The 18,973-nt window shown below is 46.7% G+C and overlaps 3 protein-coding genes across 3 annotated transcripts; 1 reads left to right on the top strand and 2 right to left on the bottom strand.

Moving 5' to 3' along the window:
* Nucleotides 1–371: 371 nt before the first annotated feature.
* Nucleotides 372–2,848, bottom strand: LOC119300886. The gene is made up of 4 exons (XM_037577782.1): nt 2,656–2,848; nt 1,568–1,690; nt 1,004–1,106; nt 372–874 (listed from the first exon to the last, which is right to left on the bottom strand). The coding sequence occupies exons 1-4, from the start codon at nt 2,748–2,750 to the stop codon at nt 614–616; spliced, it is 582 nt and encodes a 193-aa protein (XP_037433679.1). The 5' UTR covers nt 2,751–2,848; the 3' UTR covers nt 372–613.
* Nucleotides 2,849–3,001: 153 nt separating this feature from the next.
* LOC119300887 (protein sym-1-like) lies at nt 3,002–6,601 on the top strand. The gene is made up of 8 exons (XM_037577783.1): nt 3,002–3,318; nt 3,423–3,510; nt 4,405–4,499; nt 4,590–4,662; nt 4,766–4,858; nt 4,946–5,032; nt 5,180–5,268; nt 6,305–6,601. The coding sequence occupies exons 1-7, from the start codon at nt 3,053–3,055 to the stop codon at nt 5,258–5,260; spliced, it is 783 nt and encodes a 260-aa protein (XP_037433680.1). The 5' UTR covers nt 3,002–3,052; the 3' UTR covers nt 5,261–5,268; nt 6,305–6,601.
* A 2,074-nt stretch (nt 6,602–8,675) lies between these two features.
* LOC119297188 (calmodulin-binding protein 25-like) lies at nt 8,676–9,475 on the bottom strand. The gene has a single exon (XM_037575069.1). The coding sequence runs from the start codon at nt 9,424–9,426 to the stop codon at nt 8,857–8,859; it is 570 nt and encodes a 189-aa protein (XP_037430966.1). The 5' UTR covers nt 9,427–9,475; the 3' UTR covers nt 8,676–8,856.
* Nucleotides 9,476–18,973: the final 9,498 nt, after the last annotated feature.

Consider the following 18,973-nt stretch of genomic DNA (forward strand, 5'->3'; position numbering starts at 1 on the left):
ATGTTCTACATTTTGATCCATTAACATATTTTCCATACTATATTTTTGCAGGCAAAAGAATAACTTACAACTCCAACGGAAGGAAACATGCCACAATTTTTTTTAAAGGAAAACAGTAAAGAGGTGCTAAAGCAAAGAAAGAGCAAGCAACAAAAAATGTCAGTTTCCATCATGTCCCTCAGAATGCCATATCTCAACAGTGTACATGGATCTATTGGCCCCTTCAACCTCACAGCAGGGTACTGAAGAGGGAGCACCAATTGAACGAGTGCTCAGATTACTAAAATGCTCGTCATAGGGACAGCTGGAAACTACATGTCAAGATGCTATTTCTATTTCAATCAAGCTGCACAATTTCAGAGAAACTTTCATACAGCATTAAGGTTAAACCAACATGGGAGATGAAAAGTTTGAGGAAAATAGTAAAAATATATGAGAAAGAAACAATGCTCTATCTCACCAAACATGTTTCGAACCCTTACATCTAGTTCTTTAACTAACTTCTGAATGTGCACACAACTTTATTTTTATAGAAAAACTAAACGTCGAGTTTAAATATCAGTTGGTTGATGTCATAAGCAACAGCAACTAGTTGGCCAGTCCACACAACCAGTTACTGTCCTTCACCTGATCCACCTGATGCTGCTGCTCTATCTTGAAGAAACATCTGTCTGTCCTCTTTCATCTTATTCACGATCTCGAGTACCTTTGGGTTATGGAAACGGTCCCTAACATACTTCTTTTCCTCTGCCTGTATTTCTTTGATAGCGCTTGGATATGGATTTGGAGGTGGTGGCTTTCCTTCTCTGCGTGCAATTTGTTTCAGTTCCTTGTATGCTAGCTTCTTTGCTTTTTTCTCTGCTCCATACTCCATCTGCCAAAGGATGTTAGTCATGCAAAGAGTTATAACTCTATACCTTGAGATTTGGACAGAGCAGGACCAATAATTGGATTACTGCTCCATCAGAGAAACAAATGATATATTTTAGAAGAGGAAAATTACATCTGCTACAGCCATTGCATCATCTTCATTGACTCCCTGTTCTTTCAACTCTAAGACACGCCAAGCAAAAACTCTTGCTGGCGGTGGATCAAACCCGCTTATCCTGAAAGAATTGGCTAGCTATTAAATTTTGTGTACAGTATGACACAAAAAGTGGGGAAAGACAATATCTGGGAGTGAAACAGAAGGGCAATGTTGACACCATCAACAGTCAGAAAAAGGAGTTGCTAGTCTGTACATGTACAATTGTACCTCCTTCAAACAAAAGCTTTTTTCGACTAATGCATCATTATGTAGTTGTATTAATCAGTTCAAAGGAAAAATAAGGCGAGCATCAAGTATCAAAGTAACTACTCCCTCCGTTCAGAAATAGGCAGCGTGGTCTTAGTTCAAATTGCATGGTCTTAGTTCAAATTTGAAATGATTCTCATTAACCTCTCAAAAGGAAATTGTAAACAAAATGGAAGAAAGGCCAAACACATTCACATCCTCAATTCTGGAGCCTTATCAAACTTGTATACTTTACAGTCATGATTGTAATGATAGATATAACAAGAAAATTACTTTATTGCATCATGGTAGAGTGAATCAGGATGCCTTCTGAAGAACCTCTTGACATAGACATCCTCTGGCAGTTCTATCTTCTCGATTTTACCATCAGTTCTAGGGAATGTGACTGGAGGTGCCCTAATAAAAAAGCAACATGTGTTTCAAAGAAAAAACAAGCAACATGAATATAATGTAGAGAGAATTAGCGCATAGAAGAATAGGACAAACATCTTCAGTTCACAAATATTCAAGTTTACAGCAAATGGCAATTAAACCCAATTAGACAAACTTAATGCAGGAACCCTTCAGCCACAAATATCTTCTGCCTTCCCCAGATAGGAGATTTGATCAAGATCATGAAGGAAGAAAACAATACGGCCAAGGAAACCTGTTCACCTAACTATTAAATGGAGCAGTGGAGCACATCGATAAATAACGCCAAGATAAATAAATCATAGACCAAGTGGATGATGTAAACCCCCTATGGCACTGCATAGTGTGATCAGTTCACAAATGTTCCAGATGAAAAGGTAGGGCAGAGTTCGTTCTGTTTCACACAAACCACTCACAGCCAATGATCAACGTAAAAAATGTGGGATATTTGGATCGAGCATAACTGAAATAAGATGACAGATTTAACATTTTGGTGTGGAGTTTGAAGCTTGCCTAGGAAATGTATGCGCGTTTGCCACACAGTGCAAATAAATAAACTGTAAAAAACATGTTAGTCTGGTTGAAAAGCAAAACAGAGCACAGTTCGCTCTAGAAAATGGGGCTACATTGATTTACAATAATTCTGCATTCTTTCATCTAATATAAGTAACCATGAGAATCAAATGATAAAGGAAATGCAATCATCTATATGGATTGTAAGAGCGTAAATCAGAATATCGAGCCACCGACAGATGATGTTGTGGGCAATACCAAATCTAGTTTTACCAACTATACTGATAATCAACCGTATATGGAGGACAAATGCGATGAGTAGATCACCAAGGTTGGATCTCTCATTTCCACACAATTCACCGCACCAACATCAAACGGCCGGAGCAAAAACATAGCGGAAGTGGAGAGGCGGGGCTAGGGATCGAGAGAGTACTGACTGCTCCATGGCCTTGAGCCAGGCAGGGGCGGGCTTGGCCAGCCCCTTCACCAGTTTCCTCGTCTTCGTCAGCAGGTCGCCTCGCATGTACGACATCTCGCCTTCACAGCCGGTGGGCGGTGGCCGCCTCCGCCGCCGCTGCAACCGCGAGTGGGAGGAAATGCCGGCGAGATGGTGGCGGGATCGTTTTCCTTCTCGCCTTCGTGGCTAGGTCAAGAAGACCACCTAAATGGGCCGGGCTGAAGACGAACGGTCCGTTTCCTTCTCACGCGAAAGACGAATGGGCCCAAATGAGCCCAGTCTTATAGTTTATTCTTTCACTGCCCCTCTCTGGCTCTGGAATTTTCTAGAACCCTAGCACGATTCCCAAAACCCAAAGCTCCTCCTCATCCTCTTCCATGGCGCTGGCGTCCGTGCTCCCGCTCCTCCTCGTCCCCCGTCCCATCGTCTCTCCGAGGCCCACTGCAGCGGGCCGCTTCCTCTCCCTCTCCGCTCCCCTGTCCACCGCCGCTCCCGCCCCTGCCCCCGTCGAGCCCCTGAAGGCCGGCGGCCGCCTCGCGCGGCTCCAGCCGCTCCACGCAGCCTCCTGCTGCAACTCCGCCTCCGCAGCAGCATCTGGAGGAGTGGAGGCGGCCCGGGCGAAGGGCTTGCAGCTCGTGGCCTGGTGATTCCGTTGGACCTCTTCTTCATTCCTTGGGAATTTTCCCGCGTGGGTTCTGATGCTTCAGTAGAATACTGACACTGGGTGTGTTGAAATGGCCGCGACAGGTACCTTCTGTCTCTTGACAAGCATCCGGTGGCGACCAAGGCTGTCACTTCTGCTGTGCTGACTCTGGCCGGGGACCTCATCTGCCAGGTTCGTCGATGCCAACGCTATTAGTTGCTGCCTTAGAGTGTGGTATTATGCAATGCAGCATGGGTTCGGTAGTGGTTTGTTGGTTAATTGCCGAGCCATGGTTTCAAGATGCGACCTCTTGTTCAGTTCTGTTTGGAGCTTCTTGTATGGTGAATGATTACCTCACAATTCTTCAGGAACTAGATCAGTCAATGTAATATTGCACACAAAGAAGAGTCTGAATGTTAAACATGCTGAACGCAATCTTATTGAAATGAATTTAGTCACAAGCAAAATTGTACGGGTAAAATCAGGGTGGAAGAGTGTATTTATGCATGTACCACCTCGGTCCGGGTTTATTGGGCCTCCTCGTATTTTGAGCCAAACTTTGACCATATGTAAAACTAACAAAATACAAATTATGTGATATTAAAAGTATATTGCTTGATTTGTACTTGAAAGAGGTTTCCTATAGTATAATTTTTGTGATATACAATTTACATTTTATTAGTTAAATTTATGGTCAAACTTTAGCCCAGAATAAAGAGGGCCTAATAAACCCGGACGGAGGTAGTCGTAATGTAGTCTGGTAATGGCAAGCCGGAACTATTATTCATTCAAGAATGGACCAGTATCACGATTTTGCCATATGTCTTGTATTGTAAATTATATACATGCTTGCCTTCTATTCCATATATGTCTGCTACTAGTCTACTAGTGAATCATTCACCTTGTAGTTAAGTGCAGATGTAGTTTAGCAGTAAAGAGAAAACCCAAACTTTGTGCTGCGTGATGCATGCTTGTGTAAGTCTGATCGTGCACGAGCACCATCCCTTCTTAGTTTTGATGTGAAATTTACTAGGACGAGCAGACGTGAAATTGACAATCCTTCATCTACTTTTTCTTTTGTTGAAGCTTCTAATTGATAAAGTGCCAGAGCTAGACCTGAAGAGAACATTTGTGTTCACGTTATTGGGACTTGTCCTGGTGGGGCCAACGTTGCATTTCTGGTAATCTTGTCTTGTCTATTCTGCAGAAATTATGGTGATCAGTAGTTAGTGTCTGGTCTTGTTTGATTGATAATATGCCTTCATATGCAGGTACTTGTATTTGAGTAAATTAGTGACGATCAGCGGGACATCTGGTGTCATTTCTCGCCTGTTACTTGACCAGGTTTTCATCATTTCCTTCATATCCTGTTTTGCCTTCTTGAGTTGTTCTTATGTCCATTGCATTCCTGTTTGACATGTTAATTTTTAATTGTCTCCTTGCCCAGTTCGTCTTCTCTCCTGTTTTCATTGGTGTCTTCATGAGCTTACTCGTAACCTTGGAGGGAAAGCCATCTCTTGTAGTGCCAAAGCTTAAGCAGGTGAAAAGGATGTCAACCCTCTCAAAACCCTTCCCTGACACTGTGTATGTGTCATTTACTGATGAAGGACATTTACAACAATTGCAGGAGTGGTTCTCTTCATTGATCGCGAATTGGCAATTGTGGATACCGTTCCAGTTTTTGAATTTCTATTTTGTCCCACAGAAGCTCCAGGTCCAAAAAAGTTGCACATTTCGATAGTCTTCATTACAATGTTCAGTATATGTGAAATGAATTAGCTTAGCTATTTTCTGCCCCTTTATATAGTTTTGGCATGCTCTGAGTATTGCTCTCACCTAACTGCTGCCCTTTTTTTTCCAGGTTCTTGCCGCTAATTTTGTAGCCCTTGCATGGAACGTGATTTTGTCATATAAAGCTCATAAGAAGGTTATCGCGGAGTAGTCAAATAGGTAATCTTCAAATCTATATCTGTACATGTAACAGTCCTGCCTGTAGTTCTTCAGTCCTCTTGTATAAATTTTGTTATCAACCAGTTTTTCATTTTTTTATATATACGGAATTTCATCACATAGTAACAAAAGTGCACTTAGTCTGCCTACTATTTCCAGTTAGCATAGCAGCCTTTTATCAATAACTGTGCAACAAGCAAATATTTCCTGAAACAAACTACTTTGACAATAGAAATTAGCCATGGCAGATATGAAATTTCTGTGGTAATTTTCATTGGAGAGACTTCTCCAAGAACATATCTTCGACGGTGTCTTTCCTGATCACTGTATGTGGTGACACTGCAATTCAATGCACTTTTGAGTTGAGGTGGCCATCTGTTATGATATCTAAGACTTTACTGCTTTGTTGTGAGCTAGCCGAGAATTTATTGCATGGGAGTTTCACAGACCCTAGTATGACAGACTTTTTCTTATCGGTTACTTAATCTGTTGGGTCAAGTCAGATGATGCCTCATGTCGATGTGGTTGAAGTAATTGCATTTGTGGTCTTGCGTTACTTGAGTTTTCCTTTTCCCTTTCTTTCCTTTTGACTGGTAATGTGTTGTGCACTAGTCAGTATCTTAGACTTAATTTCTGCCAGCCTTGAAAGCTACCTTGTGGACTTGTTGTAGAATGATTGTGACTTGATCTTCACAAAGTCAGACCTCTCAGCTTCAATAAAACTTTTGCTATTTAACATGACACTGACTGGTGCCAAAGGTGCCTTTTGTTCTTTTGTACCTTGTGGCTGAGCTTAGAGGCAAAACACAAGTGAGTAAATGAAACAGTGCATCTGCTAAAAACACTGTCCTTTTGACTTGTAAGTTTGGCATAGGAGTATGACTCTCATTTTAAGTTGGTAACATTGGTGTGTGGTACTGAACTTATTGTGCAGAGTTTAGATATTTCTGTGCTTGGTGCTCCATCGCTTCTGCGCCGTTGATTAGCTTGTGCTTCTTACCTGGTCTTTTTGCTGACCCCTCACTTGTTGTTTCAGGTGAGAGAGTAGACTCTAGGGCGGGGTGCCTAGCCGGTTGCAACATGTGGCGATGTAAGGCTGAAAGAATAAACCTACTATCAGTTATCTTGGCGCCTCGTCTGTGTTATCCGACCGATGAAACACTTGCTAATGCTTAGTATTGTAAATTAGTGTCCATCTTGTCTGTCGAGTGCATCCCGCAATGACGGTTAAGCATGCGTTGTATAATCTGCATAACCGTTTGTGATGGGAGGTTGTTCTTGGTTTCCGCAGAATTACATAGTGTAAAATTCTGGTGTTCCTTGCAAATCAAAACTCAGGCCCCGGGGGTGTTAACTGGCACGGTGGTGTCGCAGTTGATGGCCGATTCGCCGGCGGCCGACGCGGGAGGGTTGGAAAAACTGCGGTGGTTGGGTGTTCCGACGGCGCACGTCGCTTCACGGTGCTTCTTTGTCTCTGCTTCACTGATCCATCTATCCGTCGACTAGACATGGTCTTGAGTCTGCCCCCACTGTCCGTAGGAACTCCGACCAAGGCTCCTGTGACTGTGAATAGCCGCAGATGGACGGCCTCTCGAACAGCTACCTTTGACTGAATAATTCTGAACCCCAGGTGAAGAAGATGATGAAAAGAAATGACTGGTTAATTGAGTTTTTGACAAGATTTCATTTGATTTGATTGAATTAATACAAGACGTGAGGAAAGGGTGTGTGAGAGGAGAGGTGAGGGCGAAGACGAATGTACAAACACTTGTTCGTATTGTAAAAGGAATCTTAGAGCAACTCCACCCATTCCCCTAAAAACATGATGACTGTAAATTTTAGAAAAAGTTTACTGAAAGCAATTTTTGTTAGATTCCGTAAACTTCTTCCCCTAAAATTTGTGTTTTTTTTAACTTTCCCATTAAACAAGTCTAGGGTCTGCAAGTCAGTGACATAGGCGAGTTACGGAACGATAAGGAGCGGCGAGGCGGTGCGCTGGCGCACTGCGGGCTGAGCGGCGACATATGATGGGGCGGCGCATGACGGTGAGTTACAGCGTGATAGTGTGAGAGCTGCGGTGGTCCGGTGAGCAAGGCGTGAAGTTTCACGCGGTTATCTTGCCGCCAAAAGTTAATGGAAGCAAAGCTTCTTCTAAACTAGAGGAAAATTGAAGTTAAGTTTACACAATTCTGTAAGTTTATTTCAAGTTTATGGGATCTGTTAAGAGATATTTTTTGGCCTAAACTTTCTTTAACGGTAGTTCTTTCACGGATACGGTATCTGTTGGATGCTCTTACAAGTTCCCGATTAACTTTTTCGTGTCCTCAATAGTGTATCCAAGGCACACTTTGTCCTCTTAAAATGCCTAACACGACTTTAGCACCGCCAGTTTGAAGAGCCAGTAGGGCTGTGCACTTGTACTGGGCAGCAAACGGTACGTCCTCTTTATAATCGCAAAGAGCACGGCTTCATAAACATCATTACAGTGGTACTTGAAGCAAACTGTCAGTTAGAAGAACCGCCGGTAGGGCTGTGTACCGGGTAGCAAACTGTGTCTCGGTAATATTTGCAGAGAAGCTAAGTTACTGACGTGGCCGTTGCGCAATGCTCCCGTCATTGGCAAGTGGGACCGAACATAACAGGAACAGGCGGCCGGCCGGCGGCCGGCAGGTTGGTCGTGAGGAAGCACGTGTGTGGGGGTGCCAAAGTCCGACGAAAACAGTTTCCAGTCTTTTTCTCTGACTGTCGATAGTATCACGAGCAGCATAGGCACATGGATGCGAGACGAAATTCCAACTGAGGCCAGCAGAGTCAACCGTGTGGCCGGGCCGGCCGGCGGCCAGCACAGGGCTCAACGCCGACCAGCTCTGCTGCCATGTCTCATGACTGTGTCCAGCATGCACGCACTGTACCTGTACTCTCATCAGAGGCGCAAGCTGTGAGTTACATGAATTTTCTTCTCTATCAATAGAACGCATCTTCTTCTCTTTCCTTTTTTTTGGGTATTGTTTCAGGCCAGACAAGGGGCGGCGACATGAAAGTGACTGTTTCGAGCATAATCGCTAGCCGATTTCACAGGTTATGGTAGATTATTGAAGCCAAGGGCTGATGTGCGTACTACGTCTCAGTCGGATTTGGCTTCATCTCGACGTGTCGTAGGGTCTAAGTAGCATTACATGCCCCCCCTGCTTTTATAATTAATGGCTGCTTTGGCGCACTAATCACTCAGCTGGTTAGTTGCGCTGAATGCACTAAGCACCTAACGAAAGACAGTTGATCTTGACCGGACCAGAAGAGAATATGGTTGGTGAAGAAGCGACGGGTTTGGGAGTAGAAAAGAGAGAAGAAAATCCATGTCCTTGATTCTAGAGCAAGAGAATATCTATGATGAAACTGAAACCCGTCCAGAGAGACATAGTACGAGTCAATCATAGATATGTATGAGGAAATCACAACATAAACGGAATAATTAAGCTCAGAGTAACAACAAGACGAACACATATATGGTTGCCAATAATCAAGCTCTAGTCACAACCAGAAGGCATAAGCACCATGCATATGTGTGCAGAGAGGGCATAGCGGGTGGGTTCAGAGAAGATCCCACGACTCTAAGGTCGGGAAACCACAGCTACTGCTGCCGCCGCTAGTGCTGTCCAGCGGGAGCGACCCGTCGGGAGTCGTCGGCGCTGGCATCGCACCCGTCCGCGCGGTGGACGGCCTCGCCCTGCACCCGCCGAGCAGGAACGACGACGTGTCCAGCGTCGGCAGCAGCAGTGCCCCGCCGGCCGACGAAGGCGCTGCGCGGGCGGCGAGCTTGGGGAGGAGGGGCCCCTCCGCCTGCTGCTGGACCGGCGGGAGGAGGAGTTCGTCGGCGCCCGTGACCTGGTGCACCATGCGGCGGAACTCCGCGGGGTCGGCGCTGATGTAGGTCGTGGGCAGCCGCCGCGACGGGCGCGGCCGCCGCCTGGCGACGCGGCGCGCGGGTCTGTGCTGCTGGTGCGCCGCCGGCGCGTGCGCCGCGGCGGGGACGGACGTGAGACCCTCGTAGTCGTAGGGCAACAGGTGGCCGCGTTGGGCCGTGAGGAGCTGCTGCCACGGCGACGCCGAGGGCGAGGATGCGTAGGCGGAGGAGTCCATGTGCTGCATGGCGGTGAGCATCGTGCGTGTGTGATGTGAGAGGTAGCTAGGCTGCGTTTGCTTGCTGTTGCTGCGGCCGTGGCTTGAACTGAGAGGAAGAAAGGTCGCAGGATAGATATATAGAGAGGAAGGATGACGTGGGTGTGGAGGGGCCGACGGGCTCGGTGGTCAGCGAGCGCGCTGACCTGTGGGTCCAGACTGTCAGGTACCGCCCCGGATCTGCGGTTTCTGTCTCTGTATACGTGGCAATGAGAAGGGGAGGCATGGGGTTCTTTACGATGACCGGCGACGCACGAATGCGAATTTGAGTTGATGCCTTGATGGTGTGTTGGGAACAGCTTGGGCGTTCGTTTGCTGACGATAATCTCACTAACAAGATATCCAAAATGAACGAGGTACTACATAGTACAGTACATGATAACGGGATGTTGATATCTTCCCGTTGTTGATCAAGTTTCCATGATAACAAGTGTTGTGTGCACGATACAACAACTTTATCCATCAATTTTCAAAGATTGATTTAGAACGGGAGTGCGGTCCATCCGGCTGCGGTAATACCTAGAGTAATTAACTGCCCTAAAATGTCTTATAGAACATCCCCAATAGAAAGATGCAATTTTAGAGATGTAAAACATACATCTCCAAAAAATGATTTTTGCATCTTCAAAAAAGTGCCAACTCCAACAGATGATACAAAACGAAGATATAAAAGAGCAACTTCAATAGAAGATGCAAATGAAAATGTAAAACTATACTTCAACAACTATTTCATTTGAAAACTATACTTCAAACATAGCAAATTATACTGTTGAGTATCATTGTTATTTAGGAAATATAGGATAGCGTGGGATTTATTCTACCTTACCTTGTACTCCCTCCATTTTTTTAGTCTGCATATAAGATTTGATCAAAGTCAAATTTTATCAACTTTGACTAAGTTTATAGAACAAATTATCAAGATTCACAATATGAAATCAATATTATTAGATGCATCATGAAATAAATTTTCATACCATAGAGCTTTAATTTGTAGATGTTCATATTTTTTCCAACAAAGTTGGTCAAACTTAATAAAGTTTGACTTTGACCAAATCTTATATGCAAAGTAAAAAGAAACAGAGTAACCTTGTATTCCTACGTATATGCCCATGAGGCTCAAACAATACATCCAACAATTCCACCAAATTCATCCATCCCTTCTAACATGGATGTTATTTAGGAAATATAGAATAGTGTAAGATTTATTCCACCTTGCCCTGGACTCCAACATGACCTTGTACTCCTATATATATGTCCATGAGGCTTAAGCAATACATCTGTCAATTTCATCAAATCCATCTATCCCTTCTAACATGGTATCAGCCTAACCGATTCAACCCTAACCGTCGCACTGCGTATCGCCCCTGAGGCGGTTGGCTTCTATAACTGCCGCCGGGGGCTGCGCGGCCCGTACCTAGGGTTCGTCCGCCGGTCGTGTTAACCAACTGCCCTAGAGAGTCTTTTTCCCGATCTACTGATCCGGGTTTTCTCTCTTTGATCGACGTTTACTTTTTGGTTTTCCGATCTAAGATCGGTTTGCGTCGCCCGCCGCCGCCGTCGACCCCTGCGCGCCTCTACTTCGACCCCGGCTCGACCAGCCGGCCTCTCCTCCGACCGGCGGCCACGCGTGCTGAGGCGGCCCATTAGGCCCAGCCACCGTATGCGCGTCAGCCCACCCATCGCCCTGTGCCGACCGTCACCGCCTTGCTCCGACCGGGACTCCTGCATCGCCCCGACCCGGCGGCCTCACACCATGCGACAGCCCATCACAGCTGCCCCACGCGTGCCGGCCGGTCCATCTACGCCAGCCTCGTCCCCAACTGCGTTGGGCCGGCTGCGTCAGTCTCGTCGGCTGCCTCAAGCTTGGGCGTCGCTGCTCCGTTGGTCGCTCGGGCCTAACTGCCCGGGCGCCGACGCTGCTTTGGCAGCCCGGGTGCTAGACTGCTAATGCTGACGCGCTCGTCCGCACGTCATTCCACACCGTCCGTCGTCAACGGCTTCATCTCGGACTCCGCCACCCCGCCTCCACGGCCCATGGTCCCCGTAGCCGCCCCGAGGTCTTCGCGTCGTCGCGCTGACCCGCCCGTCTGCGTCACCCCTTCGGGCCATAGCGCCGTGACCCGCGGTCCATCGGCGTCCCCGCGCGTCGACCTCTCGTGGTATGCGCTTGAAGGAAATATGCCCTGGAGGCAATACTAAAGTTGTTATTTATATTTTCTTATATCATGATAAATGTTTATTATTCATGCTAGAATTGTATTAACCGGAAACTTAGTACATGTGTGAATACATAGACAAAGAAAGTGTCCCTAGTAGGCCTCTATTTGACTGGCTCGTTAATCAAAGATGGTTAAGTTTCCTGACCATAGACATGTGTTGTCATTTGATGAACGGGATCACGTCATTAGAGAATGATGTGATGGACAAGACCCATCCGTTAGCTTAGCATAAATGATCATTTAGTTTTATTGCTATTGCTTTCATCATGACTTATACATGTTCCTCTGACTATGAGATTATGCAACTCCCAAATACCGTAGGAACACCTTGTGTGCTATCAAATGTCACAACGTAACCGGGTGATTATAAAGATGCTCTACAGGTGTCTCCGATGGTGTTTGTTGAGTTGGCATAGATCGAGATTAGGATTTGTCACTCCGTGTATGGGAGAGGTATCTCTGGGCCCTCTCGGTAATGATCATCACTATGAGCCTGGCAAGAAATGTGTCTAATGTGTTAGTCACTGGATGATGCATTACAGAACGAGTAAAGAGACTTGCCGGTAACGAGATTGAACTAGGTATGCTGATACCGACGATCGAATCTCGGGCAAGTAACATACCGATGACAAAGGGAACAACGTATGTTGTTATGCGGTTTGAACGATAAAGATCTTCATAGAATATGTAGGAGCCAATATGAGCATCCAGGTTCCGCTGTTGGTTACTGACCGGAGATGTGTCTCGGTCATTTCTACATAGTTTTCGAACACGTAGGGTCTGCACGCTTAACGTTCAATGACGATTTGTATTATGAGTTATGTGGTTTGATGACCGAAGTTTGTTCGGAGTCCCGAATGAGATCACGGACATGACGAGGAGTCTCGAAATTGTCAAGAGGTGAAGATTCATATATTGGAAGGTTATATTCGGACACCGGAATGGTTTTGAGAAGTATCGGAGTACCGGGGTTACCGACCCTCCCGGGAAGTTAATGGGCCACACATGGGCCTTAGTGGAGGAGAGAGGGCCGGCCAGGGAGGTGGCGCGCGCCCCCCTTGCCAATCTGAATTGGACAAGGGGTGGGGGTGGCGCCCCCCTTTCCCTCTCCTACTCCTTCTCTCTTTCCCTCTTTGCTATTCCGAAAAAGGAAAAAGGAGAGGGGAATCCTACTTGAACTAGGGAGTCCTAGTAGGACTCCCCACACCTGGCGCGCCCCCCTTGGGCCGGCCACCTCTCCTCCCCCCTTTATATACATGGGAGGGGGCACCCCAAAGACACACCAAGTCTTCTCTTAGCCGTGTGTGGTGCCCCCCTCCACAATTACACACCTCGTTCATATCGTCGTAGTGCTTAGGCGAAGCTCTGCGCCGGCAACTTCATCATCACCGTCGCCACGCCGTTGTGCTGACGGAACTCTCCCTCATCCTCAACTGGATCAAGAGATCGAGGGACGTCATCGAGCTGAACGTGTGCTGAACGCGGAGGTGCCATACATTCGGTGCTTGGATCGGTTGGATCGCGAAGACGTTCGACTACATCAACCACGTTACTAAACGCTTCCGCTTTCGGTCTACGAGGGTATGTTGACACACTCTCCCCACTCGTTGCTATGCATCTCCTAGATAGATCTTGCGTGATCGTAGGTAAATTTTTTGAAATACCGCGTTCCCCAACAGTGGCATCTGAGCCAGGTCTATGCGTAGATGTTATATGCACGAGTAGAACACAATGAGTTGTGGGCGATAATAGTCATAATGCTTACCAGCAACGTCTTACTTTGATTCGGCGGTATTGTTGGATGAAGCGGCCCGGACCGACATTACATGACCGCGTTCGTGAGACTGGTTCTACCGACGTGCTTCACACACAAGTGGCTAGCGGGTGTCTGTTTCTCCAACTTTAGTTGAATCGAGTTTGACTACCACTACTGCAGGATGCTGCTAATACTATACCACGATCATAGACCCTTCGACTAAACTGTGTGGGATGCAATAATCGCAAACTGTGGTGTAAGAACCGTCAAAAAAGGTGCAAAACATTTGCGGTGGAGGATGCATCAAACACGGTTCAGATTTTAGTTGTGTGTGTGATGCAGGGCATATGGTTCAGTTTAATTAACCATTTTCGATGAGGAGGAACAAAAGAAACGGGCAGCCAGATGAAGGTGTATGCGATGTACAGCATACGGTTCACTCGGATGAACTGTTTGTGATTAGGCAACACAAAAGAAATAGTCAGCCAGATCACGATGCGTGCAATGTACATCATACAGTTCACTCAGATAAATTGTTTGTGTTGAGACAAGAGAACAGAAACGGTTCGATATAACAAGATGTGTGATACGCGGCAAACATGTCTGTAATAAAAAATGTGTGTGAATACCGACAATAACATAGACGGATGCTGCTAATAAAACGTGCGTGTTGTGCGATGGGATTGCATACAGAACAACAATGTACACACACACACTTATAAGGACATGGTTGCATAACCAAATTAAACATCCACTTACATAGGTGGCTAATACAACCATGGCATTTACACACACCAAAGTAAACTATTACACGCATAATTACATAGGTGGCTACTACACACATGACATTTCCACACACCAATAAAGTAAACTATATATTACATGCATGATTAACTAGCATAAACGATCATTTAATCATCATCTATTTCTTGTGACGCTTGCTCTGCTTGTGGATCGATCCGGGCTCGTCGATTTGGGTAACGAGGCACTTCCTCATGTCAACGATTCGCCTGTGCATCTCGTAACATGTGTACACGCTCTTGGCCGTGAACCTGAGGTGAGGTTCATCCAGTTGGCGCATCCAGGCCTTGTGCCAGGATAGGGGACTTGTTCTCTGGGCATCCTTCTTCATATTTTCGTAGTAGGGGTCGACGATGGCCGAGATGAGTTCGACCAGGGAGTCCTTCTTCGTGCTGCCCTAGACCCTCTAGTGTTCACGGAATTCGACAAGGTTCTTGCAGGCCAAGCCCGTAACACTGAGCGCATTTACATTGTCGGTGGTTTCCACCGTGGCGAACTTGTAGTCGGTGCTGTTGACAAACCTGTTGAAACGGTTGCAAGGCTCTATGGCCATGCAGTAGTGGTAGATGAGGACATGATGACGCACACACAGCTGGGCGACGACAACCTTCTGATCTATGTCGGGACGATCGGTGGTGTACTAGAGGTCGATGCCGACCACCTTGTACTTTTCTCGAGAAAGAAACTGCTCAACGCTGTTGATGTAGTCGTCCACCACAGTCGGGTCAATGGTGTACACCACCGAGAGATCCATCTCCCTCGTGCGGGTCTCCACTCTATGCTCGCCGAACTCCATTGGAGCACCCCTGGACATCCCCTCTCTATGTGTCTTCGTGGGTGTGCTTGTTGTGTTGTGGGGCGCGATCGAAAGGTTGAAGAGACTAAGGTTATAATGGCCGCAGGAATTAAAGGGGAAGCTGGACGACCAGGAATATCGGCAAGCCCTGATGGCAGTTCTAATTTGCAGCGCGTAACTCCATCGTGTCGCACGTAACTACATCGTGTGGCAACGCGCGCGGTGCAACCGCATGCATGTGCCCCTCCGACGTGATCGTGTGCACGCCCAACCGCTGGCAGAGCGCGCACGGAGGGACGCAAGCAGAGCGCTCTGCGGTCGCCTCAACGGTGATCAACTATATATATATGCATATATCAGTTGAACACGCAAGGAAAAGCTGTCCACAAGCCGAGCGCACCGACGGACGTGAGCAGAGCGCGCCGCGGAGCCTAACGACGAGCATAGCGCATTGCGGCGCCTAATGGCGAGCAGAGCTTGCCGAGGGACGCGAGCAGAGGCCGGCACAGTGATACATTATAAATAAGACGAATTGTGCGAGCGATGTCGAAGACATCAAGCACGAATCAGATTAGAGTTGTGTGTGCAATACGTGGCATACAGTTGATCCATCCGAATTGTTATATAACATTAAATTTAACCAAAAAAGTGTTAATGCATATTACAAAAATTGTATAGCTGGAAACTATGTTCAAATATGACTCCAACGATATAATCTTTGCGACATGCATTCGTATTTTATTAGTTAAATCCTACTTATAAACCAGGACGGGGGTATAGTAGGTAATTAAATCGCAAACATTTTTTTTTGTATTAACCGTATCCATACGTGTCCTTTCGTCCTTCTCTCGCATGTCTTGTCACCCCGTTGCCGCAGATGGCTTACAACGCAAGCTTGCGCAGCGCGCGGGGGCGTTCTTTTGGCCAAACGGTGGCTCGAAGTGGCGCCAATGAATCGTCGGTGAGCCTGTTCCCGCCCAACCTCGCAGGTTCCCGCGCAAGCTTCCCTCCTGACTCGGTGAAATCCCCCAAAATCCCAATGCTTACCGGCCTGCTATATAAACCCTCACGGTCGGCGAGTCCTGCGTCGCATTTCCCCCTCTCTCCCTGTAGCTTATTTCATGTGCTTCTCCCACAATCGCCAATGGCACCGGTCCGTCGTTGTCGCTCAGCCACTCCGTCGTCATCAGAGGACAACTCTAGCTGGGAGGCTACACCGTGGTGGCGGCGCAGTCCCCGGCGTAGTGTAGTGCGTGTGGCGTCCCTGTTGGGTGTGCGCGAAACACCCACCACATGCTCCATTGCCGCTACCCGTCGGCAGTTGTTGCAGGCCGCCATTGCCGCCACACCACCGTTGAAAGCCAGGGCCATCTCCCACTCCGCCGCCGCGGCCCGAAGGCGGGAGGTGGCCGTCCTGGCCGCCAGCCCACTGCCGGCCACCATGGCCATCACCCGCTCCGCCACCGCGGCCCGAAGGCGGGAGGTGGTGGTCATGGCCGTCACCCCATCGTCGGCCGCCGTGGCCGCCAGCCCACCGTCGACCACCGGGATCATCACCCGCTCCGCCACCGCTGCCTGATGGAGCGAGGCGGAGGTGGAGGGCCGCACGTGCGTCAGCGACCTTGCATGCTACATCGAGTTCCTATAGTAGGAGGAGGAGCGCCTCGTCAAGCTTGCAAAGAGCCTTACCGTAGAAGTGGCCGCAGCACACACCGACGCCGAGGCGAGGAATTAGGAGATCTACGAGTAGTCTGGCCGCTTCGAGAGGGATTGTTTGGAGTGACAGTGGACGTTCGAGCTGGCAAGCGTCGCTGAACATGCAGTAGCTGCAGGCACCGTATTGCATTTCTCCAGCTCGTCCGTAGGCTCCTCCTCATCCTCCGCCTCTTACCGAGCGCGCTCGGGAGAGGAGAGGCTGCCGGAAGTAGCACAAAGCCCCTCCGTGGTAGTAGTAGTATTTAGGGGCTATTTTGTTCAGTTCATCTGACTATAGATGTGTGGTCAAACTGTACAACGTACTTAAAATTAGCTAGTATATATAGTTGAACTAGCTATTTCAGTACGTGGTTGGCAACAACTGGGGAAAAGTTTGGTCGGTTCAGCTGTCGAGTTGAACTGTTTATATAAATTAAGAATGACTGCTTAATCTATGAATGAAATCTATGCTTAATTACTGAATTTTGGTTGCAAAAATTAGATAGTGTTAGTGATTTCTAGCTGCATATTTTGACAAATCGCTGTGTTACAAGGATTGACAAATGGCAATGTTACTAGATCAACAAATGTCAATCTTTCCAGTTTGACAAATGGCAACATACCAAATATGACAAATGCAAATCTTACCAAATTGTTGGTACGTGGTTGCACAGGGGTCATCCAAAACAACCATTTGCGTTGAAGGGATGCACAAATCCTGCGCTACGGATTTTCCCTCGACTTAAGGGGGAAGACCATAGGTCTCACTTTGCATACGGGTGTTCTATCTAAAACGTTTGTGATCAAGAGCTGCAAAATCCTGCTCGGCACATTTTTTCTTGGCTTCCTGGGGAAGCTGTCGGTTTTCATAGGTGTTCTACCTAAAACGTTTGCGATCAAGAGCTGCAAAAATCCTGCTAGGCACATTTCCCCTTGGCTTCCTGGGGAAATTGTCGGTTTTGCATACGGGTGTTCTAACTTAAATGTTTGCGATGAGTGTTTTATATTTAAAAATCGTATTAAACAGTGGCTTGGGCGCCACTAATGTAGAGGATGCGAGCAAGGCGGGCGGCCATGGAAGTCAAAGGGCTCGCTTCCCGGTGAACCTGCGCGGCGTACAACTGGCACGCTTCCTGGTGAGCCTCCGCATTGGAGTACAGCTCGCATGCCTTCCGTTTAGTCAAGCACTCAAGCACCTGTCCGCACGGCACCTCCTAGCCATTAAAAGAGTGAGGCGTGGCGTCACGTTAATGGTTAACAGAACGCACACAATTTAAATTATACAAAATGTTGGAGATGTTACTGTGGCAGCTATTTGTTTCAAAATGCCTTTGTTAGTTGTTATTCGAGTGCGCCTTCTCTTAAAATAGACACGAAAAATACCACAACATATCGGGTGCCATTCCATTATAGCATGCCAAGTTTCATGAATTTCAGATGAGTTTTGGATTTACTAGAATTTAAAAACAAAGTATCTCAATGTTTTGCCAGCAATCAACAGTGCCCTGGTGTTTGAAATTCATTCTCATTTCTTGCATGGGACCTAAGCATGCCCTTAAGGACACAAATTTGATTTTTCAACCAATTTATATGCACTGGAGCTTGTGCATGTAGTTCAAATACGAATTATGCACATGAAATGCCTAGAAAACCCAATTAATGTATAAATATGTCCAAACGAACCCTGAAAAATTCCAAAATTAAACACAACACTCCTGTTGTTCTATGTTGACACACGAATTTTTTCGAAAGCAATAAGAGGCAATGGATATCGTTTCGTCCCCAAAGGTGGCACGTTCCCTACCGAAAGCATCACGCTTATTGTGAGAAGCTCTGGTTTGTGAGAAGCTTATACCCAAACCTGCCCCAAATGGGACACATTTTTTACCACAACATGTTGATGTCACTCCATGATAGCATGCCAAATTTCATGAATTTCACACGAGTTTTGGATTTACTAGAATTTAAAAACTAGGTATGTTTGCGGCCAAGTGACGGTGGCAGGGTGTTTGAAATTCATTCTCATTTCTTGCATGAGACCTAAGCATGCAACCAAGGACACAGATTTGATTTTTCAACCAGTTTATATGCACTAGAGAATGTGCATGTAGTTGAAATTTGAATTATGCTAAACTGATTGGAAAACCCAGTTAATATATAAATATGTCCAAACGAACCCCGAAAAATTCCAAAATTAAACAGAACACTCCTGTTGTTCTATGTTGACACTCGGAAATTTTTGAAAGCAGTAAGAGGCAATGG

Source organism: Triticum dicoccoides, chromosome 5A, assembly GCF_002162155.2.
Source record: "Triticum dicoccoides isolate Atlit2015 ecotype Zavitan chromosome 5A, WEW_v2.0, whole genome shotgun sequence".
In the NCBI taxonomy this organism is placed as follows: domain Eukaryota; kingdom Viridiplantae; phylum Streptophyta; class Magnoliopsida; order Poales; family Poaceae; genus Triticum; species Triticum dicoccoides.